The sequence below is a fragment of the Strigops habroptila genome, chromosome 15, assembly GCF_004027225.2.
Source record: "Strigops habroptila isolate Jane chromosome 15, bStrHab1.2.pri, whole genome shotgun sequence".
Classification (NCBI taxonomy): domain Eukaryota; kingdom Metazoa; phylum Chordata; class Aves; order Psittaciformes; family Psittacidae; genus Strigops; species Strigops habroptila.
This window is the reverse complement of record NC_044291.2, coordinates 3,482,689-3,508,895: the sequence shown is the minus strand read 5'-3', so window position 1 is coordinate 3,508,895 and position 26,207 is coordinate 3,482,689. Positions and strand designations below refer to the sequence as shown.

Genomic DNA, 26,207 nt, shown 5'->3' with positions numbered 1-26,207 from the left:
CCTACAACACCAGCTGAAAAGTGATGTTTTATGCCTGTGTCTGCACTTGCCTCCTCTCTTGTCCATCTTCTTCCAACTCTTCTCACAGCATTCCTGTGCTAATATCTCATCCCTTCAGTTCTTACATGAAGCATTATAAAAAAGATGATGTTTAAGCTTGATTGTAAGTGCCCTTTATAAAGTGCTTTTCTCTTCAAAGGTTCTTTTCACCTCAGCTGTTTGTAAACTTGCACACTCCTCTCTAAAAAGGGTGTGAGTGTTGGAGAAATGTTGAAGCTTATGAAATGTATGAATAAAATAGTGTGGTGTGCTGTACTTAGTGAGGATGTGTCTCAAACACTAAATTCTTCCCCTAGCAAGTTAAAAAATAATCTTATGCTGTAAGTATTAAAAGCGCTGTTGTAAGACTCTAAAATTATTGTGTAATTCTAACAGGGGTACATCACTTCAAATTTGTCTCTGCGTGGATCCGGCATGACATCCCTTGTGCCTCCCTTCAGTTTTACCGTCCTCACCAACAAAAGACAGTTTAAAATACCTTTATAACATCATTTGGCAGTGCCCGTTACTGTAAGCCCTGATCGCGTTATGAGGTTGTTAAACCAGAACTGGGTTTTGGTTGCCTTGCCTGGTAGTTTCTGTGATAGAGAAGTACAAGTAGAAGGTGCATTTGGAGTCCTTGACTTTTGTGGGAGAAATTGTAATTTTGCTTGAATATTTTAATTTCAACAAATGCCATGAAGTGAAGGCCATGGTGAAGGCCAAATGGTTCTGACTTTGCTCAGAGTCGATAGAGGACCTGAGAGTTTGCGGGGATTTCTGCTGAAACATCCAAAGTCGTGTTCTTGGCATCAAATCTTACTTAAAAAATAAGAAGTGAAAAGGAAGGAAACCAGCCTGTATGTATGAAACATACAGGAAAATTTTAATGAGCAGCCAGTTTGGTGATGCATTTATATAAAAAGCATTTTTTAGGCCATGGTCCTTTAAAGCAAGCTTAATTAGAATTAAAGAACTTTTAAGTAGTTTTTATGCTGCACTTGTTAATCTTTTGGCTGAATCATATTGCATTTTATTCTGTCTAATTGATTTTTTAGCAATTTACTAATGTCATTATCTTTCCCTTAATTACAGATCAAACCAAATGAAAAACGTATTCACAAGTTAAGGTTTTAACAGCCAAAGAAATATGGATATGTTTTATTAGCAAATGTTTTTAATGTCTGTTATTTGCAGGAGGAATGGATATATACATTTAACAGACATGTTTATTGTGAGAAATTTCTGAGGGAGGTGAGGTTTTGGGGGGTTTTGTTAGTTTCTCAGAGGCCAGGCTGTTAGAATATTCCTTTACTCTGACCTTTGTACTAAAAAAATAATTTTAGGACATTGACACTAATTACGGAGTAAGGACTCTCTTATGGGTCTGTTCAAGCACCATAATATCGCTAATCGAAGAATTCTGGGCTTGTAGCTAAATATTAACTGTCAATGGAGTGGTAATTGTTTTATTCTTGTTTCCATTATAAATTCAGATTTTATTAAATCGTTATTGATACATTTAAGATTTTATTAAATACTATCCACTCAGAATTTGTAAAGGCAATGTAATGGTCTGGGCTTTCCCATGTAAGATTCCTTTGTTTGCCTGTCTGAAACAAATAGGAAAAAAATTCTCATTAGCTTCTTAATGCCAGGTAACCTTTCATTTAAGATGAGGAAAATTAATTTACTAACAAAAAAAAGTTTCTCAGCTCTCTGTGGAGATTGAATTTATTATATCTTAGGCTGAAACGGGTCCAAGTCCTGGGGAAGAATGTGTTGAGAGCACTTTATGTCAGCAAGCACTGTGAAGCGGTCTCACTGCGTCACGCGTTTCAGAATTGGGAGGGATTGGGGTTTTTTTGGTCGTGTCATCTGCAAAACAGGTTTTAATCCTGCATCAATGAAACTTGCTTGAACTAACCCTTCAGAGCATTTTCATGTGCGATATTTTAAGGCAAAAGCCTCCGAAGGTTACACTTTAAAGGTACCACCTAAATGACACGTGGCTATTGAAGTTGTGTAGAGGAGATGTATGTTTTTGTGGTAATCTGGAATGCTGATGTAGGTTCCCTACACACAGAATGCATTTATTTCTTCTTTTAAATAATTGGCTTTTGGATTAAGACAACCTCAGGCAAGAGCCCAGCCTCCATCAGCTGTGGTCATGCCTGGTGCTGTACGCCACTGACTGTCTTTGAAGGGGCACTTTCAAAGAGACATGTCGTCTTAGTGCTGAATGAAAGTGGTTATGAGGAGGAAATAGAGATGTTTTCCATATCCAGATAAAAGTGTAAAGAAAGTGTATGGAAATAGGGTATAATTATTTGAGAGATTTTAGCCATACTGGAATTATTAGGCCAGTCTTCTGAAAAGTATCATGAGAATATTAACTCTGTGGAAAGCCATAAGTCCAGGTTTTTTCTCAGCTCAAAGTCAATGAATCATTTGTATTGTTTCAGAATGTATATTATACACTGTTTAAATTGTATTTCTAAAAGTAATTTTATGGGCAAAATCATAGGAAAACCAATACTTAATTAGAAAATTAATGTAGAATTTCAGTGCACATTTATATGTAACACAAATAGTATTTTCCAAAAGAAACTGTGAAAGATTTTCACAGCCAGTTAATTCTTTTTGCAGCCATACTGCTAGTGAAAACAGACAAGTAGTCGGCCACAGAAGATCTGTTAGGTTGCTATCCATACACTTAATTAGAACTTTAAATCCAAGCTCTGAACTTGTGTTGCAGGTTTGAGGAATTTTTTTATTCATTTACTTCTTTTTTACTAGTTGGAAAGAGTAGGGGGCTGGCAGCGAGAGGAGCTCAGGAGCGGGCTCGCAGCATTATGTGCAGTTTGGCAGTCAATCCCGATATTGCAGGGTTGCCCGGCTACTTAAAGTCTGTAAATCATCAGACTAAAGGGGATGGCTGAGATACCCCTTACTGAAGAGGTTTAGTATTTTTCTCAGAATTGGATTCTCTTCTTTTTGCAAGAAGAGCAAATAGTTTCATTTAACAGAGCACTAAGGCATTTATTCTTTTGTTAATCTCTCTCTGCAGTACAAGAACTTTGAGCATATTGCTGGAAGTGCAATCATTTAAATTCGGTTTGATTAAATGAATATACCTCTCTGACAAGTAATATAACCAAGTCAAATTCCTGGTATAATTCACCCCTAATATTATTTATCATGGATTGTTTTCCCAAAGCTGCTGCTCTTAATCCCATGACTTTTTGCTCATAATGAGGTAGGAGGGAGTAAGGTGCAGTCAGCATCGCGCATCGTTGTGAGCAGCTCTGCAGTGGGACACAGTTTTTCTGAGTACAAGGGAACTCCAGTTTGAGGGGCAAGTTTGGAGACTGATGCTGAGAAAGGGATTACCTGGTAGAGGAAATAAAACCCCATCTTCATGAGCAGCCTGACTGCTACATCATTTTCTCTCTGATGGTTTTTTAATTGAGGGGGAAAAAGCTGTTGTGATAGTGTTGCTAAACACTGCAGAACATATTTCCATATAAAAACCTTCCTAGATAGGAAATTCCAGTTAATAATAATTTGGAGAAAGACCTGTAGTAAAACTTGAACATATTAACTATTAAGAGTTTAATTTGAGCTCTGGGGGAAGTGATGTATCTAGATAGACACAGTAAAAATGATGAGATTTCAGGCAGGTTTTACAGATGATTTTAAGAATAATTGAGTCATTTTAATGATAAGCCTTGCTTGGCGTCTTTGAATGGACTGCATGTAATTAGTTGTAGCTTCAACTTTGAAATGTTTTGACAGAAAATGGATCATTTAGCTGCTAAATTTTTTTGTAGCATCTGCCTTTAATGTTTGTTCATTTTTGGCAACATACAACTCCGCTACTCCAGGTCACATTCCAGATACAGCTCTGTTTTCTTTGTTACCTCGATTGTTTCCTTCAGGATGAGGGAGAATAATTGCACAGAACATCTTTTCCAAGCAGCTGGAGTCAAATTCCAGCTGACTGCAGCACCTGTGACGAGGGTACCTCTGCCTGGGGCTGCGCGGTGCCGTGCCAGCCCGGGCTGGTGCTGAGGATGCACACCGGCGCGCGCGGGCTCCTCGTCGCCACGCTACTGCCCTTCTGTGAGCTTCAGATGGCAATAATGCCAGTGAATGCAAAGTGCCTGGTTTAGACTAATTAGAGGGATGATTTGTGAAACGCTGGCTATTTCTTTAATTAATCACCAGCACAAAGCTATAAAACCCATATTTTAAAAATCCCTGTTAGTTTGCCATGTGGTTAATAGATTGTGGCGCATTAAAAAGTGACACGGTGATGTATTAAAAATGTTCCACCTAAGGTTGGCTAATGTCCTCGAGGAACTTAAGCTGTCTGCTTTATGCAACAGAAGCATAGGATTAGAGGCTTGATCTGTTTAAGGATCGAATATTTCTGAAAACATTTCTCTCTTGTATAACATCTGTTCATTAAAATATATCGTGGCATGTTTCTTAACGTACAAATAATGTTTACGGTGTAGTTTTAATTATAAGGTTTTGTTGGATTTTCTTACTACAAAGAATAACTCTATTCCTTAGTATTAAATTGTAATGTTTATTAGTAAGTAAAATATAAATAATTCTTCTAAAGTAGGCCATTCCTTCTCTTCGCTACTTAGAAACTAAGGATAGTTTTGTGTAATGAATGCCTCTTTGTTGCAGCTACAGCAATTGTATTTTGATAAATCTGAATGTGTGTTTTCATTCTTCAGCAGAACTCTGGGAACTGAATAGATAAGGGTTTAATATCCCTGGGTTGCTCAGTGCCACTGCAGGCGAGGTGAAATCCAGCCCTCTGGAGGAGGGCATCTCCAGGTCCAGCAATGCTGCAGGGAATGTGGTGACCTGTGAGATGTGTGATGGGATCCAAGATGGGCTTGGTCCGTTTGTCCTCAAACTGGTGCCCTTGTGCCTGCCAGGGAGGCCTGGGCTGCAAAGGGAATGCACTCAGGGCTTCTCCCTCTGTGCCAGATAAGATTTGTCCAAAATCTTAAAAGTAGGGCTGGAACTAGATGATTTTTAAGGTCTCTTCCAACCCAAACCGCTCTATGATTCTATTAAAGTAATAACAAGAAATCATATTCATAGCACTCTAAGTAAAACAGGTTTTGAGTTGTATAAATGAGTGCATGTTAATGTGATTGAAATATGCTGATACAAGAATTATATGTCTTATTCTTTGCTCAGGTCTTACATAGTTGTATTAATTGTGGGAGTGAATGCCAAGAGAGAGCAGGCAGTAATTTGGGATCCTTGATTCTGTGGTTATATATGTAAATCATAGTTTTGAGGTGCATATAAAAACTTGTTCAGGTGGAAGCATAGAAGGAAACTGTCCAGCTCTGGAGGTTATGTTTCTCAGCTGTGTGTTGTATAATTAACTGGTACATTAGGAGGGGGGCTAGAATAAAACATGAGTATGTTAATGCAGCCTGGAGCTGATGTTGTAGTGATCATTGCAATGCAGATAACGCATTTCTCATAACTGCTGCTGCCTACTGGAGCCTTTGAAACATCTGGACCTTTAATTGAAAAATAGTGTGGTGCTGTACAAAGCAGACATGCTAAGTGAAGTCAACAATTTAGAATAAAAAATAATAGTGTGTTATTTACCTTGTAGTTAAATATTCATACTTTGTTATGCTTTGTATAACAGGAAATTACTGGGTTAAATTTTTATGAATAGTGACAGTGTGAATAAGATAAATTAAGTATTTAACTATGTTAATGGAATTTTACATGGGGATCTGCTAATTCTGCAGCACAGGCCAGGATGATACAAAGGAGAATCCACTCCTCAGAGGGGAACAACTTTGAAGCCTCATTGTAAAACCATATGGACTGGCAGGCATGTGAATGTGTCTGCTGATGGGGTTGAGCCCATTGTCCCTGTGGCCTCACTGATGGTATTTTCCATAAATAACTTTAAGAGTGACAAAAGTAATCATAGGGCTGTAGTAATTAAAAATACCAACACTGGCCTAATCACCTGGTGAAATAAGTGTCATTCCTGTTTTGCCATGGTAGGGTATAGTATGGTGTGTTGGAGAATAAGAGGGGCAGAACTACCATACATTTTCCTACCAACACTAAGACTTAGTGTTATGCCTCTGAATATTAATATAATGTGCAACTGAACAGGCATTTTCTCCAAATCTGATATAATACTGTGCAAATAAACTGAGCAGACTGTGTTATAAATATTTAACCATCGTATTAAGTTAGATGCTGTTCTACTCACCTCACTAAAACCTACCAGTTGCAGCTCTGTGTTTCCCTGCTGGCAGTGCGGAGCTGGGATGCTGAGGCTGATAAACGTGTTCATCATCCTGCTTTGCTGCCAGTGCGTTCGTTCTGAGCCATATGCCAGCAGTGTCATTATACTGTGCTACAGTATGAGGGCTTCTGCCACATGCTTATTGAGAGCTTTTGAGATACTTGATCATCTAAACTTAATACAAAAAAATAGGTGGAGTGTTTTGGGTTTTTTTTAGAGGTCCTTTCTTTTTCTACTCAGCTCCTCAAAAGCTGTTTCACTTATGAGTAAATGTGACTCTTGTATTCCCACTTATTTTGGATGGAGAAATAATTGCTCTGATTTTTTAAGTCAAGAGTTTAGAAAATGTTACTTTTTGATGGTCGTTTTAAAATAGTCCTTTGTATTGCCATAAACATCTGTGCTCTAAAATGTTGGAAATCTTGTTCGTGTTGTTAATGCTGAGTTAATATATTTAAATTTTTCTCCTTTATTTTCTGTATGTTGTTCAAATACATCTACGAGTAAGTTATGTTTAGGAGGTGATTGCTGGGTTGCATGGTATATTAAATAGCCTGTCACCTAAAGCAAAAAACAGTTCCCTGATTTTAAAAGTGAGAAGACATTGCGCATTTGGAGAGAGAAGGATAAGCGTTTGTTTCCATTTTGTGTAATGTTTACTGTTGTTTGCTGTGAGGTGAGTCAATGACTTGAATTAATTATAATTACTGAAGAGACATATACTGATTGAGCAAATAAAGTAGTAAGCTCATTCGTGCCAAGGCCATCTAATTAAACGCTAACTTTGGATAAGCTGGATGTGCATGAAAGATTAATTTTAAGAGGTTTTTATGACTCCCACTAAATAATGATTCAGTAAAATCTTTGCATTATATCATTAGAACATCTAATCTTAAAGCGATATAACATTTAGTCACAGAACTCTATTGTACAAGAAGATGCAGTAAATTATTATTGTTTAAAATTAATCACTTTTCTCTAAGAAATGTTTATGGCCTTTGTTTTAATTTTCTACCCTGGTGTGCAGTGAAGCAAATCAGAAGTGAGCAGGATACAGTGAAGGCATTTTTCTCAATGACTGTGTCATTAGCTCCTCATTGTGCAGGTACTTCAGAGCTGTTTAGGAGTAAGTTGTGCTGGAGATGGACAGACAGTACCAAACTTCACATGTCACGTAGAAGACTAGTAATGGCCCCACAATAATGTATTCAAGATATACATAAACTGGGTTTGGAGGGAGGTACATATTTTCTCATGAACTTTGATTTAAAAGTTGATTTTAAATCTTAAGAAGACTTCTTGTGTTGAAAGAATTGATAGAGTTTAAATATGTATTTTTCTTAATTTAAAAAGCTGTGTTGATATTTAAAGCATATTAATTTTATTACAGAACATTAATTAATGATAAAGATATTTCTAAAATTGTATATTATATATGTATATAGAAAAAAATCCATGAAAATTCATCATTTGAGTTGCCTGTCATGTCCCTCACTCATACTCTTGTGTCTAGAAGTACCAGCAACATATGTATGTGCTGGGAGTGCTACTTACGTTCTTGTAATTAGCCTGACTACTGTTGTTATAGATCACCAAATATTACTTTGTTTTGTGACTGTCCTTAGTTTAGAGAACATGAGAAGCAAAGGTCCACAGGAGCAGTAGTCTTAGATACCAAATTATTATTTCAGAAGAAATTTATTAATGGGAATAACTTTCCTAAGCGTAGCCGCTGCTTGTCATCAAAGTGCATAAATATACATTCATCTACTGAAATTATGAAAAGTAGGAAGTGTGTGAATTCAGCAGACTGCACTTTTCAGCAATGTCAAGTAATGGCCCTAATTCTGTGCAGCTCTTGAACAGCAGCAGCAAAGAATAGCTGTAATGTGCCAACCGCCGAGAATTCTGACAACACTGATACAGAAACCAGAAATACAGAGAAATTAAGCGAGTTGTTTATGTGCGCACCACATTAGCAATAATTTGGGAAACAGTATCCCTGGGTTTTTGTCTCTTCAAGCCTGTGTGCGCTGCACAGCGCCGTGTCTCCTCCAATGAATTGCAGATAATGAAACATCATCTTTGCTTTGAGTGAGATGAAAACGCTGTAGAAATACCAAACAGGAATTTTCATCAGATCGGACTGTAGGAGAGCACTGGAGAGAATCCATTAATAAAAATACTCAGATAATTTTCTGTGATTTATCGTATGTTTTCTGTGTATCCGGTTACTCCTCACTTCCTGAAAGGACTGGTGGAATATAACATTTCTAACAATAAAAGCTTAATGGAATCAGATTTGTGATTTCCTAGAAAATTAACGAGATATTTTGTCAATTTTATTCCAGACTTCATTTGTCAGAATATACAGTGACCAGTGACAAGCTAAAAGAATTTTTTGACAAATTAACTATGCCACAGGTGACAGATCAGGAAAATGTTAATTTAACAGCCCCTTTATGCTTCCCAGATTTATTGGAGGCTATTAAGGAAACTCCAAATGGTAAGGCCCCTGGCCCTGAATAGATTTTCCATTGAATTTTATACAGGATCTATTAATAAAGTTTGATGCTGCCTTTTTGAATATAGGTAATCGTACTTCATCTTCTGGGTCTCCTCAGCATTTGCAGTTGGAATACAATTTTTAGTTGGGAGAAGAAGGTAATTATGCTTCCAGTAGTGTCTGTAATCTGGTTCTGAATGATTCCTCGTAAAGAAGGGACTACAAGCACTGTATAAAACCCACAAGTTATTACTAGTAAAATCTGGCATGGCTAGATCTTTGACTCTTGGCCACTGAGACTAATAATTGGATCCCTTTTACTCAGTCACACCACCTACAAATCCTTACCTAATAAGCTTTGCACAGATAAGTAATTGAGCTCTGTGGGACTTCCTACACAATTAATATTTTGCAGGACCAGGCTAAGAGTATGGATTCGTTCTGTCCTGGAGACAGGTACCTGATGGTTTGGATTTCTTATGCTGGTTCAGAACAAATATCATCAATTTTCAATAAACACAGCAGAGGCTTTCTCCAGGCCCCTTTGACTCTGAGATTGATCAGTCTAAGCCTTGACCCACATGTTTGTAGGCCCTACTAGTGTGTCCTACGTAACGTGACAATGAATGTTCTCATTACTGATAGAAAGTCTAATTGGTTTCCAAACCTCAGGTTTCAGCCTCCCTAATACCTTATGGCAATCAGTTTCACAGGCCTTTTAATTAATCAAAATATTTCACTCAGGTTTTTAAACATCTTGACTATAATAGTGACGCTTTTGAGCCATTTCCCAGAACTGCTGCTGTTGGTATTGCTCCTGTTGCTCAAAGAGCAGTTGGAATCCTCATCCATGTATGAGTTACCCCTGGTTTAAGCCACCCGTCATCTTGATGTTCATACCGAGTGTTTGGATATCAGTAATGGAGGGAGTTTAGACAAGGAAGATGGGGAAAAAGTAGACTGGAGGAAGTAGAGGGGATTTAGAGATGGGGAAGAACAAAGAAAAGTTTATTTAAAAAACCACCAAACACAAAGCAACAGCACCGTATGGGGCATAGAAGAGAGAGGAGCAGTGTGACAGCTAGACCAAGGCAAGTAACCATCGTATTTGTGACAGCTGTAAGATCAGGGTCCCTAAAAATGTGTTTATTTTATTAATACATGTGTTTATTGGATTATGAGCTTATAAAACAGTGTGTACTTGTAGTAGCGGCTAATGGAGTAATCTGGTCTTTTTGGTTATTAGTTACAGGTCTTGGCTCGCTTGTCCTTTCTCTGCTTTGATGCTGTGTGTCAGTTGTAACCTTGGCATCAACTCTCGCATCTGGTTGTCAATTTTTCTTAGATTTTCCCATTACCACGACTAAGCATTACTTATGATTCTGCCATCCTTGGATTTAAATATGTAACTAACTTGGCATGCCAAGGAGCCACATTAATTTCCTTGATAACTGCCATTTACTCATTCGAATGCAAATGTAGTTGAAACCACAGGTCTCCCTTCATGCTGGTACATCGGTTATGCCCATACTGTAAGTGATGCTCACAGCCTTGAGTGTCTTTATACATTCCCTTGGTTAATGTTTGCACCTGGGCAAGGACAGGGATACACTTTGAGACTGGTGATTCGTTACCTAATACCAGCTTAATTCCCCTTAAAATAAATCCTGTAAGTAGGAAAGGAAGAGGAGAAGGAAAGAAACAAACAAAACCCACCGTATTGTTTTAGCAGTTGTAGTTCTGCTGTGTAATGATTTCTTTGGTGAGAGAAGGTCATGGTGGTATCTCAGAGGGTCCCAGACACACTAGCTCACACTTAAGACTTATCCAAATGAGGTGGAGTGTTCTATATTCTGATACAAATCTATCGTTTCCTTTTAAATGAGTAAAAACAATTTCTTTTTGCCTCCTCTTCCCATGTTCTTAAGGTATTTGCACTATAAAAATGCTTTCTGGAAAAAACAAATTCGTTACATTTGGATGGATTTTAATAATACTTTTAGCTATGCCGGTATGAATAACTTTAATCTTTAAATTCCTATTATTTCTCTAATTTATAATCACACTGAAGGATCAAATGGTTTTTAACAATATATTGAAATTAGCACATGGCATTTAACTCCCTGTTTTATACTCTCATTATAGATTTATAGTATTGAATCCTTTTATTCTGTTACTTAGAATTCTGGGTGATTAATTCAAGTAATACTTTCTTCTCTCAAGGCCCATATATGTATAGAGGTAGATAGAGATATATAGTTACATCGGGGTGCTTTGCAGAGGGGGTCAGGATGTACAGTCTTTTGTCTGTTTAAAAGATTACTGCTTTAAAAACGCAGTCCTGTCTGCAGTAGATTAAACATTTTCTTCTTGCGATGCAAACTTTACAGATCTTTATGTTGCTGAGTTTTATGTTTTGTTTAATTGTTAATCTCCACAGCGCCAAATAGATTTTTTTTTTTTCAATACAGTAAATTCCAATAAAAGCCAATATTAGTTAATCCTTTTTGGTTGTCTTCAAACAGTTCAGGATAGTTTAATGGCTCAGTCGTATGTGTGATTTTGCTCTCTTGGCAAACTAAGCTTAAGCCTAAGGTTTGTTTTCAAATGTTGTCTTAACTGCCACATGTGATTGACATTCATTTTTGCCACAGCTCTCTGCTTAGGTTGTGTTCCCTGGTTTCATATCCCTGGATGAGCAGCCTGTGGTGTCTGGCTGTGACCTACACTCTGAGTGTTGGTAGTTACTGGCCAGTATTAAACACCAATGGAAAAACCATTTTTGAAGTTTTTTGGATCCTCCAGGAACATGGGTTCTTGCAGTGAAGTTCAGACTCTATGGAAATCTGTGAAATCATTGCCAAATATTTCATATCTTTTTTACAGATACATTAAAAAGCAATAAAATAATTAGGATTTAAACATTCAAGCTTTATCCAGTTCTAAGTTGCAGGAGAGTATTTTAATCTTTCTACTGAAAAGAATTCCACCCTCACCACATGTTGTATTAGCTCTGTCGTGCATATTTTTTGGTAATATATTCTAATGAAATATATTTTCTCGACAGGGTCATGTTGGTACAACGGCAACCAAAAAAATTGATGTCTACCTCCCACTGCACACAAGCCAAGACAAACTACAGCCCATGACAGTTGTGACGATAGCAAATGCCAAGGTGCATGACCTGATTGGACTAATATGCTGGCAATATACAAGTGAGGGACGGGAACCAAAACTGAAGTAATGTTCTTTCTTTACTACCTCTTGATCTCTAATTTTCTCCTCTGCAGCCTTTTTGCATAATGAAACGGATTTCCGTGTCAATGTTTTTATAGATAAATCTTAGAGAAGCCACCTACACATTTATCAGTATTTCCTTTTGAGCAGCAAACACGCATCTATATCCATTTCTCTTTCAATTAAACTACTGGGTACTGTATAATGATAAGCATATGAAACCATGGATCTGTAAATGAATCATAATTTCAAAATGCTTTGTGTAAAAATAGTATGAATCTTATATCTTTTGGTGTCATAGAGACATTTTTCATATTATGTCCCATCTATTTTTTGGTAGCATTCTTAATGGCAAAGACGTCAAAATCCAGAACTCATCTGTAACTCCCTCTCTTGATTGTTCTGAGAGGAGGTACCCAGATTCTGACCGTTTTATCTGTACGGTATCAGCTCCTCCTCCAGATTCATCGAGAAGAGGAGTCACTGTACTGGGTGACCATGTCAGTGTTCTCTCGAAACCATGGAAGGGATTTTAGCCATAGTGAGTCTGCCTGAAAGCAAGCCAGAATTCTGTCATAGAACTTCAGCATTACTTACTTGCTTTCAGCTGTCATTTTGCTGACAGAATGACTTTAATTCATTACATACATGTTAAAATATTTCTCGTTTTGTAGAACTTGCTAGGTATAAGGGGTAATGGTGCTTTTCTCTCCAGGTTATCCTGGAGATATCACTAAAATAAAGATACACAAATAAGAACCCTGAAAACAAAATAAATACCAGTTTTCTTTAAAAATGAAGACTAGAACTGCATTCTTTAATTCAGAAACCTCTGTTATGCAGTATTTTATAATTTCTTGCAAGACTTTGACCTCAGTCACATTGGCTCTTTGCTGTGCAGAGCAACATCTGTCTTGTCCTCAGAAATTTCAGCTTCAGTTAATCAGTGGATTTTTCAGTATCTTTGATTATCTTTGCTTACATCAGCATTGTGAAAGAATTCTGCCTCTAAGATTTCTGCGTCTAAGTAGTGGATTGGATTTGCTGTGCTGGAGAACTAGTGTTGTTCAGTGAGAGCTGTTGCTTTATCATGGTAGGTGACATGAAGTACATAAAACAGGTACTTCAGAGCCGCTCATCTGAGCAACTTCGGTTTTAAAACAGTTCTGTAAAACACTTCAGGTTTTGCTGGGTCATAGAACATAAAATAAGGACTTAAAATAGTTTATTATAGAGTTGTTAGTGACAGATACTAGTGGGTGACTTTCCTAGTGAGAGGAGGTGTTAACTGTTTTGTTTGGGGTTTTTTCCCCTGTATGAATCAATTTTCACTTTATTGTTGTTGCTGGAATATTAGATGAACTTTAGTTTTTCCTTTTGGCACTGAATTTTACAGTTTGCTCTTTCAGCATTTTTCAGAAGTGATTCAAGACTTGGTAGTCTTCTCTCCTGTTGTAGCTCAGTTGTACAGGAGAAAGAGGTGCTGTGAGAGGTGGCTCATGCTGCCCTTCTTGAGGACTAGTTGGTTTCTGTCTAGTAGATACAACACAGAAAAGCAGCCCCACTTGAAAACAGTTTCATGGATGTTGTTGCCTTGGATATAGGATTTCCTTTAGCTCTTCCCAGCAGACATATGAGATGTTTCAGAGGTTAAACACTTCACTTGGATTTGTCATTTTTTTTTTACACTGGAGGAGAAATATAAAATTATTTGCAGATGGTGCCATTTCCTTAATTTCTGCTCATTATATCATAAGTTCAAAAAAGTGTTCTTTGTGTATGAACAGCTTATTTTTTAATGAGTACAACACCACTAATGTCACTCTTTGGACATGTGTGTGTATTTTCCAGGAACACAGCACTCCTCAATGGAGTAGAGGTATTCCACGAAACATCGTTGCCCACAGCAAAAGTCAGCAGTGGGAGGAAATGAATTTCACTGCCTGTCTTGAAGGATAAAATGTTATGATGTGTTAAAGAGTGCTCCTGACCAAGGAGGCTGTCTCATGTAATCAAATCTCAGGACAGAAATAATAAAACAAATAATGGAGGCATAATGTTCCTGCAAACAGTCTAACAGCAGCAATTGAGAATCTGAGTATAAATGCTCAGAGGAAGGGACAGAGCCTCAAGATTGCAAGAAGTTCGTTTTCTTGTGTAATTCCTAATTATTTCGCACATCTCCATCATCTTTTTTTAGCACTGCTGACTGCCAGACCTGTAGCAAGGATTGATTTAACTGTAAACTAACTCTCATCATTTCCGAATAAGGACAGCTTGTGTAGGTTACACATTCTGCATTTGCTATTTGCTCCTGGTTTAGTCAGTTCAGAGTATAAAAAGACAAAATGGGGATCATTGTGACCCTGCATTAGAATACATAGAGAGTGCTCTAAATCTGATATACAACGCATGCAGAATGACACATACACCTACTGGTAACACAGTTTGAGAATAATGAGGAGGTTGTAGACTTTGTAATTAAGAGGAACAACCCTTTTGTCTTTAGGAAAAGAATATATTACTGCCTAATTCTTTTAGAGAAAAGGTAGATGTAAGAGTCTGAAGAGAGTGAGTACTAACTGACAGCTTTGAGAACATTTTGTATTCAGTTAGGTTGCTTTTTAAATTGTAATTGTATTATATTTGTCTCTATTCAGTGTCTTGATATGAGAACCACTGACAGTGTTAGCGACCGTGTTCCTGGCCTTTTACACCTGAACTCTGGTCATAACCCAGTGGACCACTCTCATGCCAACCCCTGACAGATATGCTGTAATGATTCTGCCTGAAAAAAGTAAATGAAGTCTGTTTCTAGGAATAAACTAACAGTGAGATTCAAAATTCAAATAAACTTCCTATTTCCAGAAGTTGAGAATGCTTTTACATCTGTCAGTTGTTGGGCTTTTACATTCTGCCCGAGCAAACTCGGGTTCTCAAGACTTTGAACCTTGTAATTTGAAGCCTAAAGTTCAGAACTTAGATCTCATCCTGGTGGAGGTTCAAAATGCAGAGCAGTTTTATCCATTGGACTTGGTTTTTCAACAGATTATGACTTAATCTGTGTTAATGTTCAGGAACCCACTCCAGGTTTGAAGACATTGGTCACCCCTTTAATTTAACAGACATTGAGTATTTTCAGTATAGTTGGTAGAAGATAAGTTGTCACCGCTACCTTTTTTTGGCACTTGGATTGCTTTGAGACTGCACTGAATGTGTTCTGTTGCCTGCATGTCTATATGTTCCTCCAGCTTTAATGAGAATTATGCAAATGCATCAAGTACCAAATGAAAATGTTAACTTTATTTATACAGTGCTCACCAGGCTGCACATAGAAGTCTGTCAGATGAATAAGTTAGAATATCAGTGGTGTAAGGCACACCACCCTGGCTTTTTTTACAAGGGTATACAGGGACAGGATGAGAGGGAATGGCTTTAAACTAAAAGAAGGAGATTTAGATTAGGTATTAGGAAGAAATTCTTCATTGTGAAGTTGCTGAGGTGCTGGCACAGGGTGCCCAGAGAAGCTGTGGCTGCCCCATCCCTGGCAGTGTTCAAGGCCAGGTTGGACACAGGGGCTTGGAGCAACCTGCTCTAGTGGAAGGTGTCCCTGCCCATGGCAGGGGTTGGAACTGGATGAGCTTTAAGGTCCCTTCCAACCCAAACCATCCCATGATTCTGATTTCTAGAAATCTAAATAGAATAAGAGAAGGACCCAAAAATGATGCCAGGCATTTCTCATTACATAAGCAGGATCAGCCATCTCTATATTACAGCCTCTTTATTGAGCTTGTTCCTAAAAAGACTGGCAACACTGCAAACCACACAGCTTCCTAGCTGAAGGCTTTCCCTGGAGCTGGCTGAATTCTCCTCCCAGCACTACCTTTCACCAGCTTCCCTGAAAGTTATTTAAGCACTCTTGAAGAAGTTAACAATTAATTCTACAGCAGTGTTCCAGCTCTTCATAACAGTCCAGAGACTCATGGAAATTTCTTTAGTAATATTGCAGAATTTTCCAAATTCAGAGACAAACATTGCTGGATTACCTTTTTGATAGCAAATCTACAGCTCATATTAATAGTAATGCATCATTATTACCTTTTTTATATAATAAATGTCTTAGTCATGACAAAGTGCATCTCGATCACCTGGACTAAGCACTCTCAATAAAGCACAGTTGCAACCAAAGGTTTGTGAATTAATTGAGAAAATTGCAAATCAGGTAGTCAGTGAAATAATTCATTGTCACATCCAATCAATAAACTTTGTAAATCAACTCATTTAATTCAAAAAATGATCTATATAGATCAAGCGACCAATTAAACAATTAGCATACACTTTGCAATTAATTAATTTAAGCATCAATCATGCAATTAAAACTCCAAATTTAAACTGCAGAGTTTAGAAACACACTGCCACGTGATCATTCAGGCTACACTTCGTGGCTGTGGAAAATGACTGAATGCTGGTAGATTTATAATAAGAAAGAATATTTCTTTTCAGGTCAATAACCTAAATAGTAACAGTTGAAATAGATTCTAATGTTAAGAAAATATGATTAATACCTGTTTGGTAGGTGTCAGTAGTTATTTCCCGATGGGCTTGTGTCTGTGGAAAGAAAGAGGCTTAGGTTTTTCTTTCCTGTTTTCTTCACAGTGTATCTCTTTAAAACTTTGTATTATTTAGTTCTTATTATCAGTCTATACTAATTTTTAACTTCTAAGTGACTGGACTTTTCTACTAATCAACTTTTTCACAGTTACTTGATCTATGAAAAAACAGACATTGCTTGATTGCCTTTAAAGTCTGCAATGCAATGGTCATATAAGTAAATAAGTTTTCACAAATGGAGAAGTATTACTTCCAGCTTTATGAAGTCATGGGAGTTTTATAGACTTCAGTATATTTTAATCACTGTCAATATTTCGCTTGCAGTTCAGTTAATGATGAAGTAAGACTTAGTGCTTTATGCTGAGGTTTGGTGGGGGGCGTTCTATTACCACATGGTTAAGATAGCAAGATATGTCTGGGACATGTTTATGTACATGCCATCAGTGGCTTTTCAGTGTATTGCTCCTGTAGCAGGTATGTCTGCTGATTTGTTATCTGTAGCATGGATGGATGGTACTGGTATGGATGGGCTGAACTGAATTAGGTTTCTAACATCCCTCCTGACTAAACTTGTCTCGTCTGTGTTTCAGCGACAACGTCAATGCCTACTGTCTCCATATTGCCGAGGATGATGGTGAGGTTGACACAGATTTTCCACCCTTGGATTCCAATGAACCCATTCACAAGTTTGGCTTCAGCACTTTGGCACTGGTTGAAAAGTACTCGTCCCCTGGCCTGGCAGCCAAACAGTCGCTCTTTGTGCGCATGTGAGTATGAGTGCGAACGTTCTCCATCACTGGGAAACAGCAGTGGGTCCTTTTTCTTCTTTACTTTTCTCCATGTGATCTTAGCACAATTTGGGGCCACGTGTATTCGTGGTTCTCTGCAGGCAGTGCGCTGGTCTGGGCTCTGTCTTGGGGCAGGTAGAAAAGTAAATGCTGGTGGTAGAAATTGGGGTGAGCTTTCGAGTCCAAAACTGCAGAGAAGAAAAGCAGCCCTTCTGCGTACGGTTAGTGGAGAAGATGGAACTGTTGCACTCGTGCTAGTAAATATTTGGAATTCACAGAAAGTCTGAGCTCATAATCTTCATTTTGCTTCAGCCAGGCTGCTTATGAAATGAAGCAATCCTGCCAGTCGTATCACAAGGTCCACTTCTGGTTTGTGCAGGTTCCAGTCACACAGTTGAGCTGGGGAGTGGGCTTTTTTGCCTGTGGAATTGCAGATTATTTAGTTCCTTCCACCTGACCAAAGAATGCTGTGTGTTTTGTCTGAAAGAGGCAACATCTCTTTCACCCACATGCATTTCTCTAGAGTCAGTGGATTTGATTTTGCCATGGATTTGATTTTTTTTAATTCTATGATCCTATGATTGTTTTATCTTCAAGATAATCCTGCATTTTCAGTATCCCCAGAAAAATACCAGCAGGTATACAGAAAATTCTGTTCTAATTCTATGCAATCAAGAAGGATCACAAGTGTTTACTGCAGGTAGACCAGTTAAGAAGCCTCTTCATTAGAAGATTCTCAATTGTTGATGATTTCTTAATTGGAAAAGGTCCCCTTTCTTTCTCAGCTGCCTCCTACCTACATCTCCATTGCCTGTACTCAGTACATAAATAGGGATTAGTATTTAACTGCAATGAACACATGTAGTCTCAGGTTTTGGACATCAGCTTGGAGAAGGTGGAATCAGTGTTCCCATGTGGATCCCAGACTCCTCAGCAGGATCCTGGCCTGCACTGCAGTTCTCTGGCTGGTGCTTGTAGCAGGATTAAGGTCCAGCTGCAAATCCTGCAAAAGAAATGTGAAATCTTTTGCTTTAACATAATTTGTGCTCATGTGAGGACCTTCCTTCTAACTCAAGAGGTCCTGCATTTAGAAATAGGACAACTGCATCATAAGAGGCAGTGCTTTTCTGATAGGTATTGGTTTTTACTTTGTGTCATGTTAATTTGAAATTGCTTGTACTTCCTGTGCAAATAGTTATTTGTAAAGATTTAGATTTGAATTAGAATTTTTAATGAGTCCCCTAGAATAGAGAAGTACTTGATCATCACTTGATCAAGGGGCTGTTACTAGTGTGAGTTTAAATGTGTGTGGTGTCTATTTTTGTAGGGATTCATTGTAAATTCTACATCTTCTTCGCTGTCACCCTACCAGTGCATGTAATCGTGTTTTGTATTTTGCATCTCTTTTTTTTCCTCCTCATGCCAGAGTATTTGTGCTGCTGCTGTGTCAGGCCTGTGACTTGTAATGTTTATTAATATTGAATCACTGTTGAAGAAGGTTGATGCTTCTGAGAAGCTTCATGATGAAACATGGTGTTTTATTTCAGATCTCACCGTCCTGCATATTGGATATATTTTCCGATGTTGTGCAGTTACCGAGCTGACAGTTATGGAACCCTGCCAGGGACCCCGTTTCAGCAGGACATGTTTGAGCAGAAACAGTTTGCAGAACTTTATACACTTAAACTCCTGCCAAGGCAAACTCTTAGCCACTTGAGTTGGTTATAAATACCCAGTGGCGGTGGTTAGAAGTAGCCCACAGTGTATTTTATATTCTGAGCTGAATGTGAATGTCTTTGTGGCTATATAGAGTAGTAAATAATTGAGTTTGATTAGGGAGAGGGACCTCATTATCCCCCCACCTGTGCCCAGCTGGTAGGGGAGGGTCGAAATGAAGCCATTAGCTGTCTCTCTTACTGGCATCTCAAAGAGCTCAAATACATCTGTGTCTTATTTTCTTTTCTGGCACAATCAGTCGAGCAAGCTAAGCAGGCATGACCGAATTTGGCAAGTTCCAAGGACTCTGGCAAAGTTACACAAGGAGAAGACGGAGGGCAGTCATTCTGGCTTCTAACTGCCCATTAGTCTAGCGAGTTATGTTTTTGGAAACTGTCTGTTGTGGAAAGCAGTACTTTGTCCAATGTCAAACACAGCACTCGCAAACAGCCCTCTTTGATGTTGAGAAGAATTTGTCAGGAGGAGTCAAACAAAGCACTGCATTCATGTAAATGCAGACTCCTTGAGATGATGAAGTAATACCTGAAAGACTCTGAACAAGGTAGCTTAAAATAAATCTATACTATTATTAGGGCTTTTTTCCCTTGGAAATTTTATTATCGCAACTTGACGTACTCGATCTAATGGTGTTTCTCGGAGTTGTAGTTCAGCTGCCAGTTGGCACACAGAGGAAATTTGGCATACAGTTCCTCTGCTTTGTTTTTTTCTGGTTTGATATTGTGTTTATGTTACTTTGACTGTTATATATGTGTTTTTCAAAGCAGCGCTTCTGCCATACCTGATAAATAGATTACGGTTGAAACAATTTTAAAATACCAGGCTTTCATCATACATTTACAAATTCAATTCAAAGCTATGAAGCATGTTTTTTACTTGGATTACAGAAGCGCTCCTCAAAAGGCCCATTGTCAGTTCTTACATGGGTGTAGGTAATCTACAAAGTACATTTTAGAATAGTTATGAAATGCAAATTTCAGAAGGATAGTGTAGGTGCCAAAGTTCAGGGGGTAGGTCTTGCAGAACCCCAAGGAAGGAGACAGAGCAGGAAGTGGACTTCTAGATGCCTAATGATAGCTTCCAGCAGTGTCAAAACACAGCCCATTAAACTCAAGAGTGCATGAAGTTATCCAAGGCTAACCTGAGATGCACTAAAGTAAGATCATTTAGATTAGGCTTGGGATAAAAATTGAAGCTGGCATAGTTACTGTGGTTAATATCACTGTGCACTTTATCTTAGAAATTACCCAGTTTAAGTTAAGTATATTGCGTCAACTGGGATTTTTAGTCTTAACTTTGACTTTGTGCTGATCAAGTGGAAATCGTTATTAGTCATCCACAGGCACTTTCAACCATGCCAGGCATCTTTTGCAGCGAGCTTTAAGGGCTATAAATTCCATTTCAGTGTTTAAAAAAAAAATAGTTAAAAAATAAAAGATGAACCTGCTCCAGATTGGAAAGGCAGCTTTTGGAAAAGTTTGTTTCTCAATTCAGAACAGAACCCTTTTGTCCTTTCAGCGCTGGGTTTTTATTTTGTCACACAAACAGAGCCCACGGAGAGGACACTGCTGTTTCCATGCCTCCTATGAGTACATTCCCCCCCCAGGGCAACACCCCGGTGTCAGCCCACCGAAGCTCTTGCCTCTTGTGTTGTTTTCTTTTTCCTCTTCTGAACCTTGCCACCCTGGCTCCAGCGCTGAGGCTGTAAAAGAAGATGGAAAGCCAAGTTACCGCAGAATGATCACTATCATTAACATTCACGGGTGGTTCACTTATCATTGCTGACTGCACAGACATGGCAGCCGTTATGAAACGTCCACAGGTGTAGCACGATGATACATATTACATTGTGCCACAATGGATTTATGTATTCTGTAACAAAAGAAAAGTGTAATGAAAAAATACAGAAGGTAATCCTTTATTCCTCCACTGCACAATTTATCAGTAATGCCTGTGGATGATAAGTGCCAGGGATTTCCTTTGCTTGATTTAACCTTGTCACCCAGGTATGTTTTTGCAAAATGACAGAAAATACAAGCTAAGGAATTTCTTTGGCTTCCAATCTGTAAGCAGCAGTTTTAATTGATGGAATAGCATCTGCTTGTCTCTCCCGTTTCCTAGGGTGTTAACTTAAAATAAAGGTATCGCACGTTAGCAGGGTAACCTAAAACATGCCATTCATAATTGTAATAAAAGAATGGAATGGAAATACGCCATTCATAACTGTAATGAAGGAATGCTGGAATTAGGTTGAGCGGGGACAGTTCATGCACATTATCGATGCAGAGCGTATCTGGGAGGCTGGCGAGGTGAGGCGCGGGGTGTATTGCTTCCACAAGAGCCTCAATGTGCTGTTTCCACATGAAGGCGGGTCATGGTAGATTGATGATGTTTCAGGTGATCCAGTGTGGAGGGTGGCTCCAAGACTCCCGGCCTGTTTGATAGGAGATGGTGCGGGGCTTCTCCACAGCAGCACAGGAAATGGGCTCTGACACCTCGGCCTGACCCCAGGATGACAGCAGAATCTCTTTGGTCTGGGCTTAAATCCACCCTTGGCTCAGATATGTGGGTTTACTGAGTGCTAAAATGTCGTTATTGAGGTTCTGTGGTGTATTGTTAGAGAAAACCAGGGCTGCATGCCTAGTGAGCCAGAGCAAAGGAAGAGAGAATCATGCATCTGAACTGAGGCAGGCATTTCAGACCCTCTGGCTCTGCTCCAGAGCAAACATCCAAAAGTTTACAAATGCGGGGTGCGCTTTACATTTCAGTGCTCTTGCCAAGGTCTCACTTACTGGATAACACACTAAATATAGTAAAACACAGAGGTTTTTCTTATTTTGCTTTGATCAGTAAAGTAAACTTTTAAAGATTGTTCTGGGATGAGATCCAGTTTCTGAGGCAGAGAATGGCTGAGGCTCAGGCATGAGTTAGTAATAGAGTGTCAGGAAAATTAGTCTGACAGTTCTCAGGCCAGCTGCTCAATAGAAAGAATCGACCAAGTCAGGATGGCCTGCAACATGAACGGGATCAACAGCAGCATGTGCTCTTTAGCAGCTGAAGTGTCAGGAATCAAAAGACAATTTTCCGTTTTCGGGAGGTTCCAGATACTCGTTGGTGGGAGCAGCCCCGGGTTCGGTCAGCTATGGTCAGACCATGAAGTGGGGCTGGTCATGGTGTCATCTACAGGCCCTGTATTTTATTTTCCTGTATTTTGGTTGCAGTTCTCTGGAAACCTTTCTGTATTTCAGAGCAGTTTACAAATTACCCGAAGGCACCAAATATCTTTTGAACGGGTGTTGTGATGGTTGGGTCACATCTGTCAGGCTTTTCTTGTAGAGCTTCATTGACAAACGTTGTGTTATTTAAATAAAAGCACAAAGGTAGTTTCATTGTGTAATTATAGTATGGCTGTTTAAGAGGCTTTTCACTTTAAAAAGTCCTCAGCAGGTCAATTTGGGCTAGTGCTGTAGTGATTTTGGGAAGTGAGGTGAATGCCTAGGCAACTGCTGGGCAACAGAAGGATGTTGTGCGGTGCTCATGCACGTTGTCCAGCTCCAAGGCAGCTTAAGGGAAGGTTTGAAGAGTTGAGGAGGGTCTCTGCTCACTACATGGCATTAGTCAAACCCCTTGAGTCCTTGGGCTTTTCTGAGACTGGCAGTCTCACCACTGCAGGCATGGATGGTACTCCCTCATGTGGAGCAGTGGGCTCAGTTCTGCTCATTCTGTATGAAACACATGGCAGAAATAGAGACGGAAAAAGTAGATGCATGAAAAGGTTGGGAATATTTGGTTCAAAGATGAGTAAGATAGAGTTATAAATAATAAATGGTCTAGAGAACATAAATTTGGGGCTTTTGGGCAGTTTTATTTTGCCAAGAACAAAGGGAATTGAGAATGAAATTCAGATGAGTCTCACTCGCAACTGATGAGAAGGAGACACTGTTTTATACTAGTGGCTTGTGGGACTGTCTGCCATGGGGTGTGAGGAGCCTGGGGATGCTCTGAGAACAGACCCATCTGATGCACTACTCACAGGCTTTTTTGTAATGCATAAATGACCACCCTGTGGATTTCTTGACCATCTCTTCTGCCTGTTCCAGCCACTCTGGGCAGATGATGTTGAGTTGGAAAGCTTAGTGGGGTGGATAAGGTAGCTCTGCCCTGGGAGCAGGGTACAATGAGACAGTGTGTGCTTGTGGTTCTGCTAGCCATGAGAACAGCACAAGTGAGCTGCAGGACAGCAAGGTGGTGGCCAGCATGTGCCCAGGCAGGGAGTCCACTCGTCACCGTGTATGCCCTGCAGCCAGGGGCCAGGAGACGTGATAATGTATGATGAGGGCTTGGAGATGTCATTTAGTCATCTAAGCTGTGTCACAGCATGGGCTGGGAATGCCACAGCTGAACTCCCAACTTGTATTCCCAGTGTTTGTGTCTTAAAGTGACATGTAATATGCTTGCGGTTTTAATGATGTTATTGTGTTGCTTGGATTGCTTTTGACTGCCAGTTGCTTTTAAAAAATATTCCAGCTGTGATATTCATACAGAGCTCTACTCCCTGATTAAAATTCCTGGTTGCCAGATACAAAGCTCCTCCTCCTGTCTAAATAGCTTTGCAAACCAGGTTTTTTCCATGCAGTGCAAATCTCTCCCTGTGGGTGCCTAGCAGCTCTCAAGCTGCTGTGCTAACTGTCTGCAGTGACATCTACTGACATGAGCAGAGATTGACTGCAAGGTCTAAGGGGCAAAATTTACTGATATATTAATCCAGTGTCTCTTCTATTATATTGTCACCTTCTCTGCTTCCCCAGTGATGCCACTTTTGGTGTTTGGCTGGTGGTATCATCCGTAGCCATTCCCATGCCATTGGCTGTGTTTCCCCAAGGTGTGGGCTCTCCTGCAGGCAATGGCCAATATTTTGTTCTGTGATGTACACAAAAAATACGTCCAAAAAAAGCACATTCCTTAGTTTGCAATAATACTCTACATTAATAGAGCTGCAGAGCTGTTATTTCTCTGAGTGTTATTCTTCCATTTCTTAATGATTTGTCATGTTTGCCATCGGGACTTGTATGACAATGACATTGCAAACTGTTTCTCTTGTATGCACTGAGGAACGCCTAACAGATACTTAATAATGAGGAGTTGAGGAGCTCTGCAGGTGCATTTGCTCATTTTTCTTTTTTAATGATGAGCACAAAGTGATCAAAAATAAAGACAAATTATGAATATCCTTACATGCCTTGAATCTCAATCCATTTTCTCCACTTCTGCCTCTGCCTTTCTAAGGGACTTTGCTTAGTTTCTCCTTTTAACTCACTTTTATAGCACAACTTTGTTAATTGTTGTGCCTAACAAATCCTTTGCTTGAAACTAATGAAAATTGCAGTGAGCTGCCTGATGATGATGATTTTGTAAAAATGCATGTGCATCTGTCTTGCAGAAATGCTGCTCATGGATTCTCACTTATTCAGGTGGACAGTATGAAGGTCACCATGAAGGATATCTTACAAAAGGCCTTAAAGAGAAGGAAGGGATCACAGAGAGGCTCAGGTGGGTTATTTATCCTATTTTCTAGAGGGTAGGGTGTTTTTCCATGAGCATATTTTATATCTCTTTTTAATGGCTGTGAAAGATGCTCAGGTTTTTTCAGTGGGTATTGTGATTTTCAGCACCTCTCTAAAGCAGTTCTGTGCATGGGTTTGTGTTCTAGATGCTGGCAAAATGCAGACAGTGGAGGAGCTGCATAATGTTTGCTGCAGAGCAGTATATCCATTACTGCAAATATTTATTTATGATAACAAAGCCATTTGCATTCAAGTCCAGCTAGCGGCAGTTTGAGATGATGGGTGGAAGTACAGTAAGACCAGTCCGTGATGGAATTTGTGTATGCTTTTAATTTATGTAAGAAAACGATGCTTAGTATGATTTTAAATAATTTAAAGGATTCCTCATTACTCGTAGAGAAAAAGAAAAATTTACTTTCTGTGATGTTGTCAAAATTATTATAGATAAGACTTTCCAGCGTTTTAAAAAAGGAAATTTACTGTGCTTGCATTTATATTTCAGAGCAATGCTTTTCCAGGGTGTAAATGTGCATTCACATATATGTTAGTGTATATATATATTTCAAAAGTATAAGGCTGAGGGATCTTTCCAGCAACAAGAAATAATTACTGTGAGAAATTGCACCGACTCTTGTCACGCAACAAAGGAACTTTAATATAAACCTATCTATATACTAGGAGAAGATAAGGATCTTGTCTTTGTAAATGAATGAAGCCTCCTTATATACCCTTAGTTTTAACTATGGGAAAAGAAAATAAACCCTGTTCTCCTTAGAAAAAGTAGCTCAGCGCAGTTTTTAAACGAGTATATAATCTGTCATGGATTTAATTAGCTATCTTCAGATGAGAGCTGAAGTTTTAATAAAAGTTAGAAGAGATAACACAGTGAAGGACACGGATGAGCTGTCTCAAGGCCATATTCCAAGGGAACGATAAGAGCTGTAAAAAATGGCAGAGGAGAGCAATTGAATGAAGCAATGAAAATCTGATTCTCGTAAAAAAAAAAAAAAAGGGGGGGGGGGTGTAGAAAGGGGAGGGTGGAGAGAGAGCTGCTGGTCGGGTGTTGTGGATGAGACCCGCCAGCGTCTGCAGCAATTTGGCCACTGGCCAGGAGTCATTGTTCACCCTCGGCTGTGGCGGCTCGGTCCAGATGTGCCAACTGCACGTTTCGGCTTTTGCCAGCTGACTGCGCCGTTTGATAACCAGCTCTCTGGATGCCCATCACTGGCCGCAGAGATAGAATTAAATGATGATGATCTTCCCACAAGTTGGGAGAGGAAACAATGCATATAAATCTTGATTTCATCTCAGCGTGAGAAGTCTTTATCCATCATCACTCATAATGAACAAGTCGTTAGCCGCGATGAATGGTGTTCTGGTTTTTTCAAACACCTCTTTTGTTCACTTTT

General features: G+C 39.1%; 1 protein-coding gene across 9 annotated transcripts in view; it reads left to right on the top strand.

Moving 5' to 3' along the window:
- The window catches only part of MAPKAP1 (MAPK associated protein 1), a 100,032-nt gene that overhangs the window by 29,855 nt on the left and 43,970 nt on the right, over positions 1–26,207 (top strand). For 8 of the 9 annotated variants that reach the window (XR_003994518.1, XM_030507374.1, XM_030507370.1 and 5 more), the window contains 3 exons: positions 11,932–12,104; positions 17,303–17,479; positions 24,675–24,784. Coding sequence is in view for 8 of the 9 variants with exons in the window: in XM_030507374.1 (XP_030363234.1) it covers positions 11,932–12,104; positions 17,303–17,479; positions 24,675–24,784 (460 nt within the window). In the remaining variant the exon portion in view is untranslated. Of the gene's footprint in view, positions 1–7,748; positions 7,889–11,931; positions 12,105–17,302; positions 17,480–24,674; positions 24,785–26,207 lie in introns of those variants that run through there. The other variant, XM_030507375.1, reaches the window with a different exon arrangement.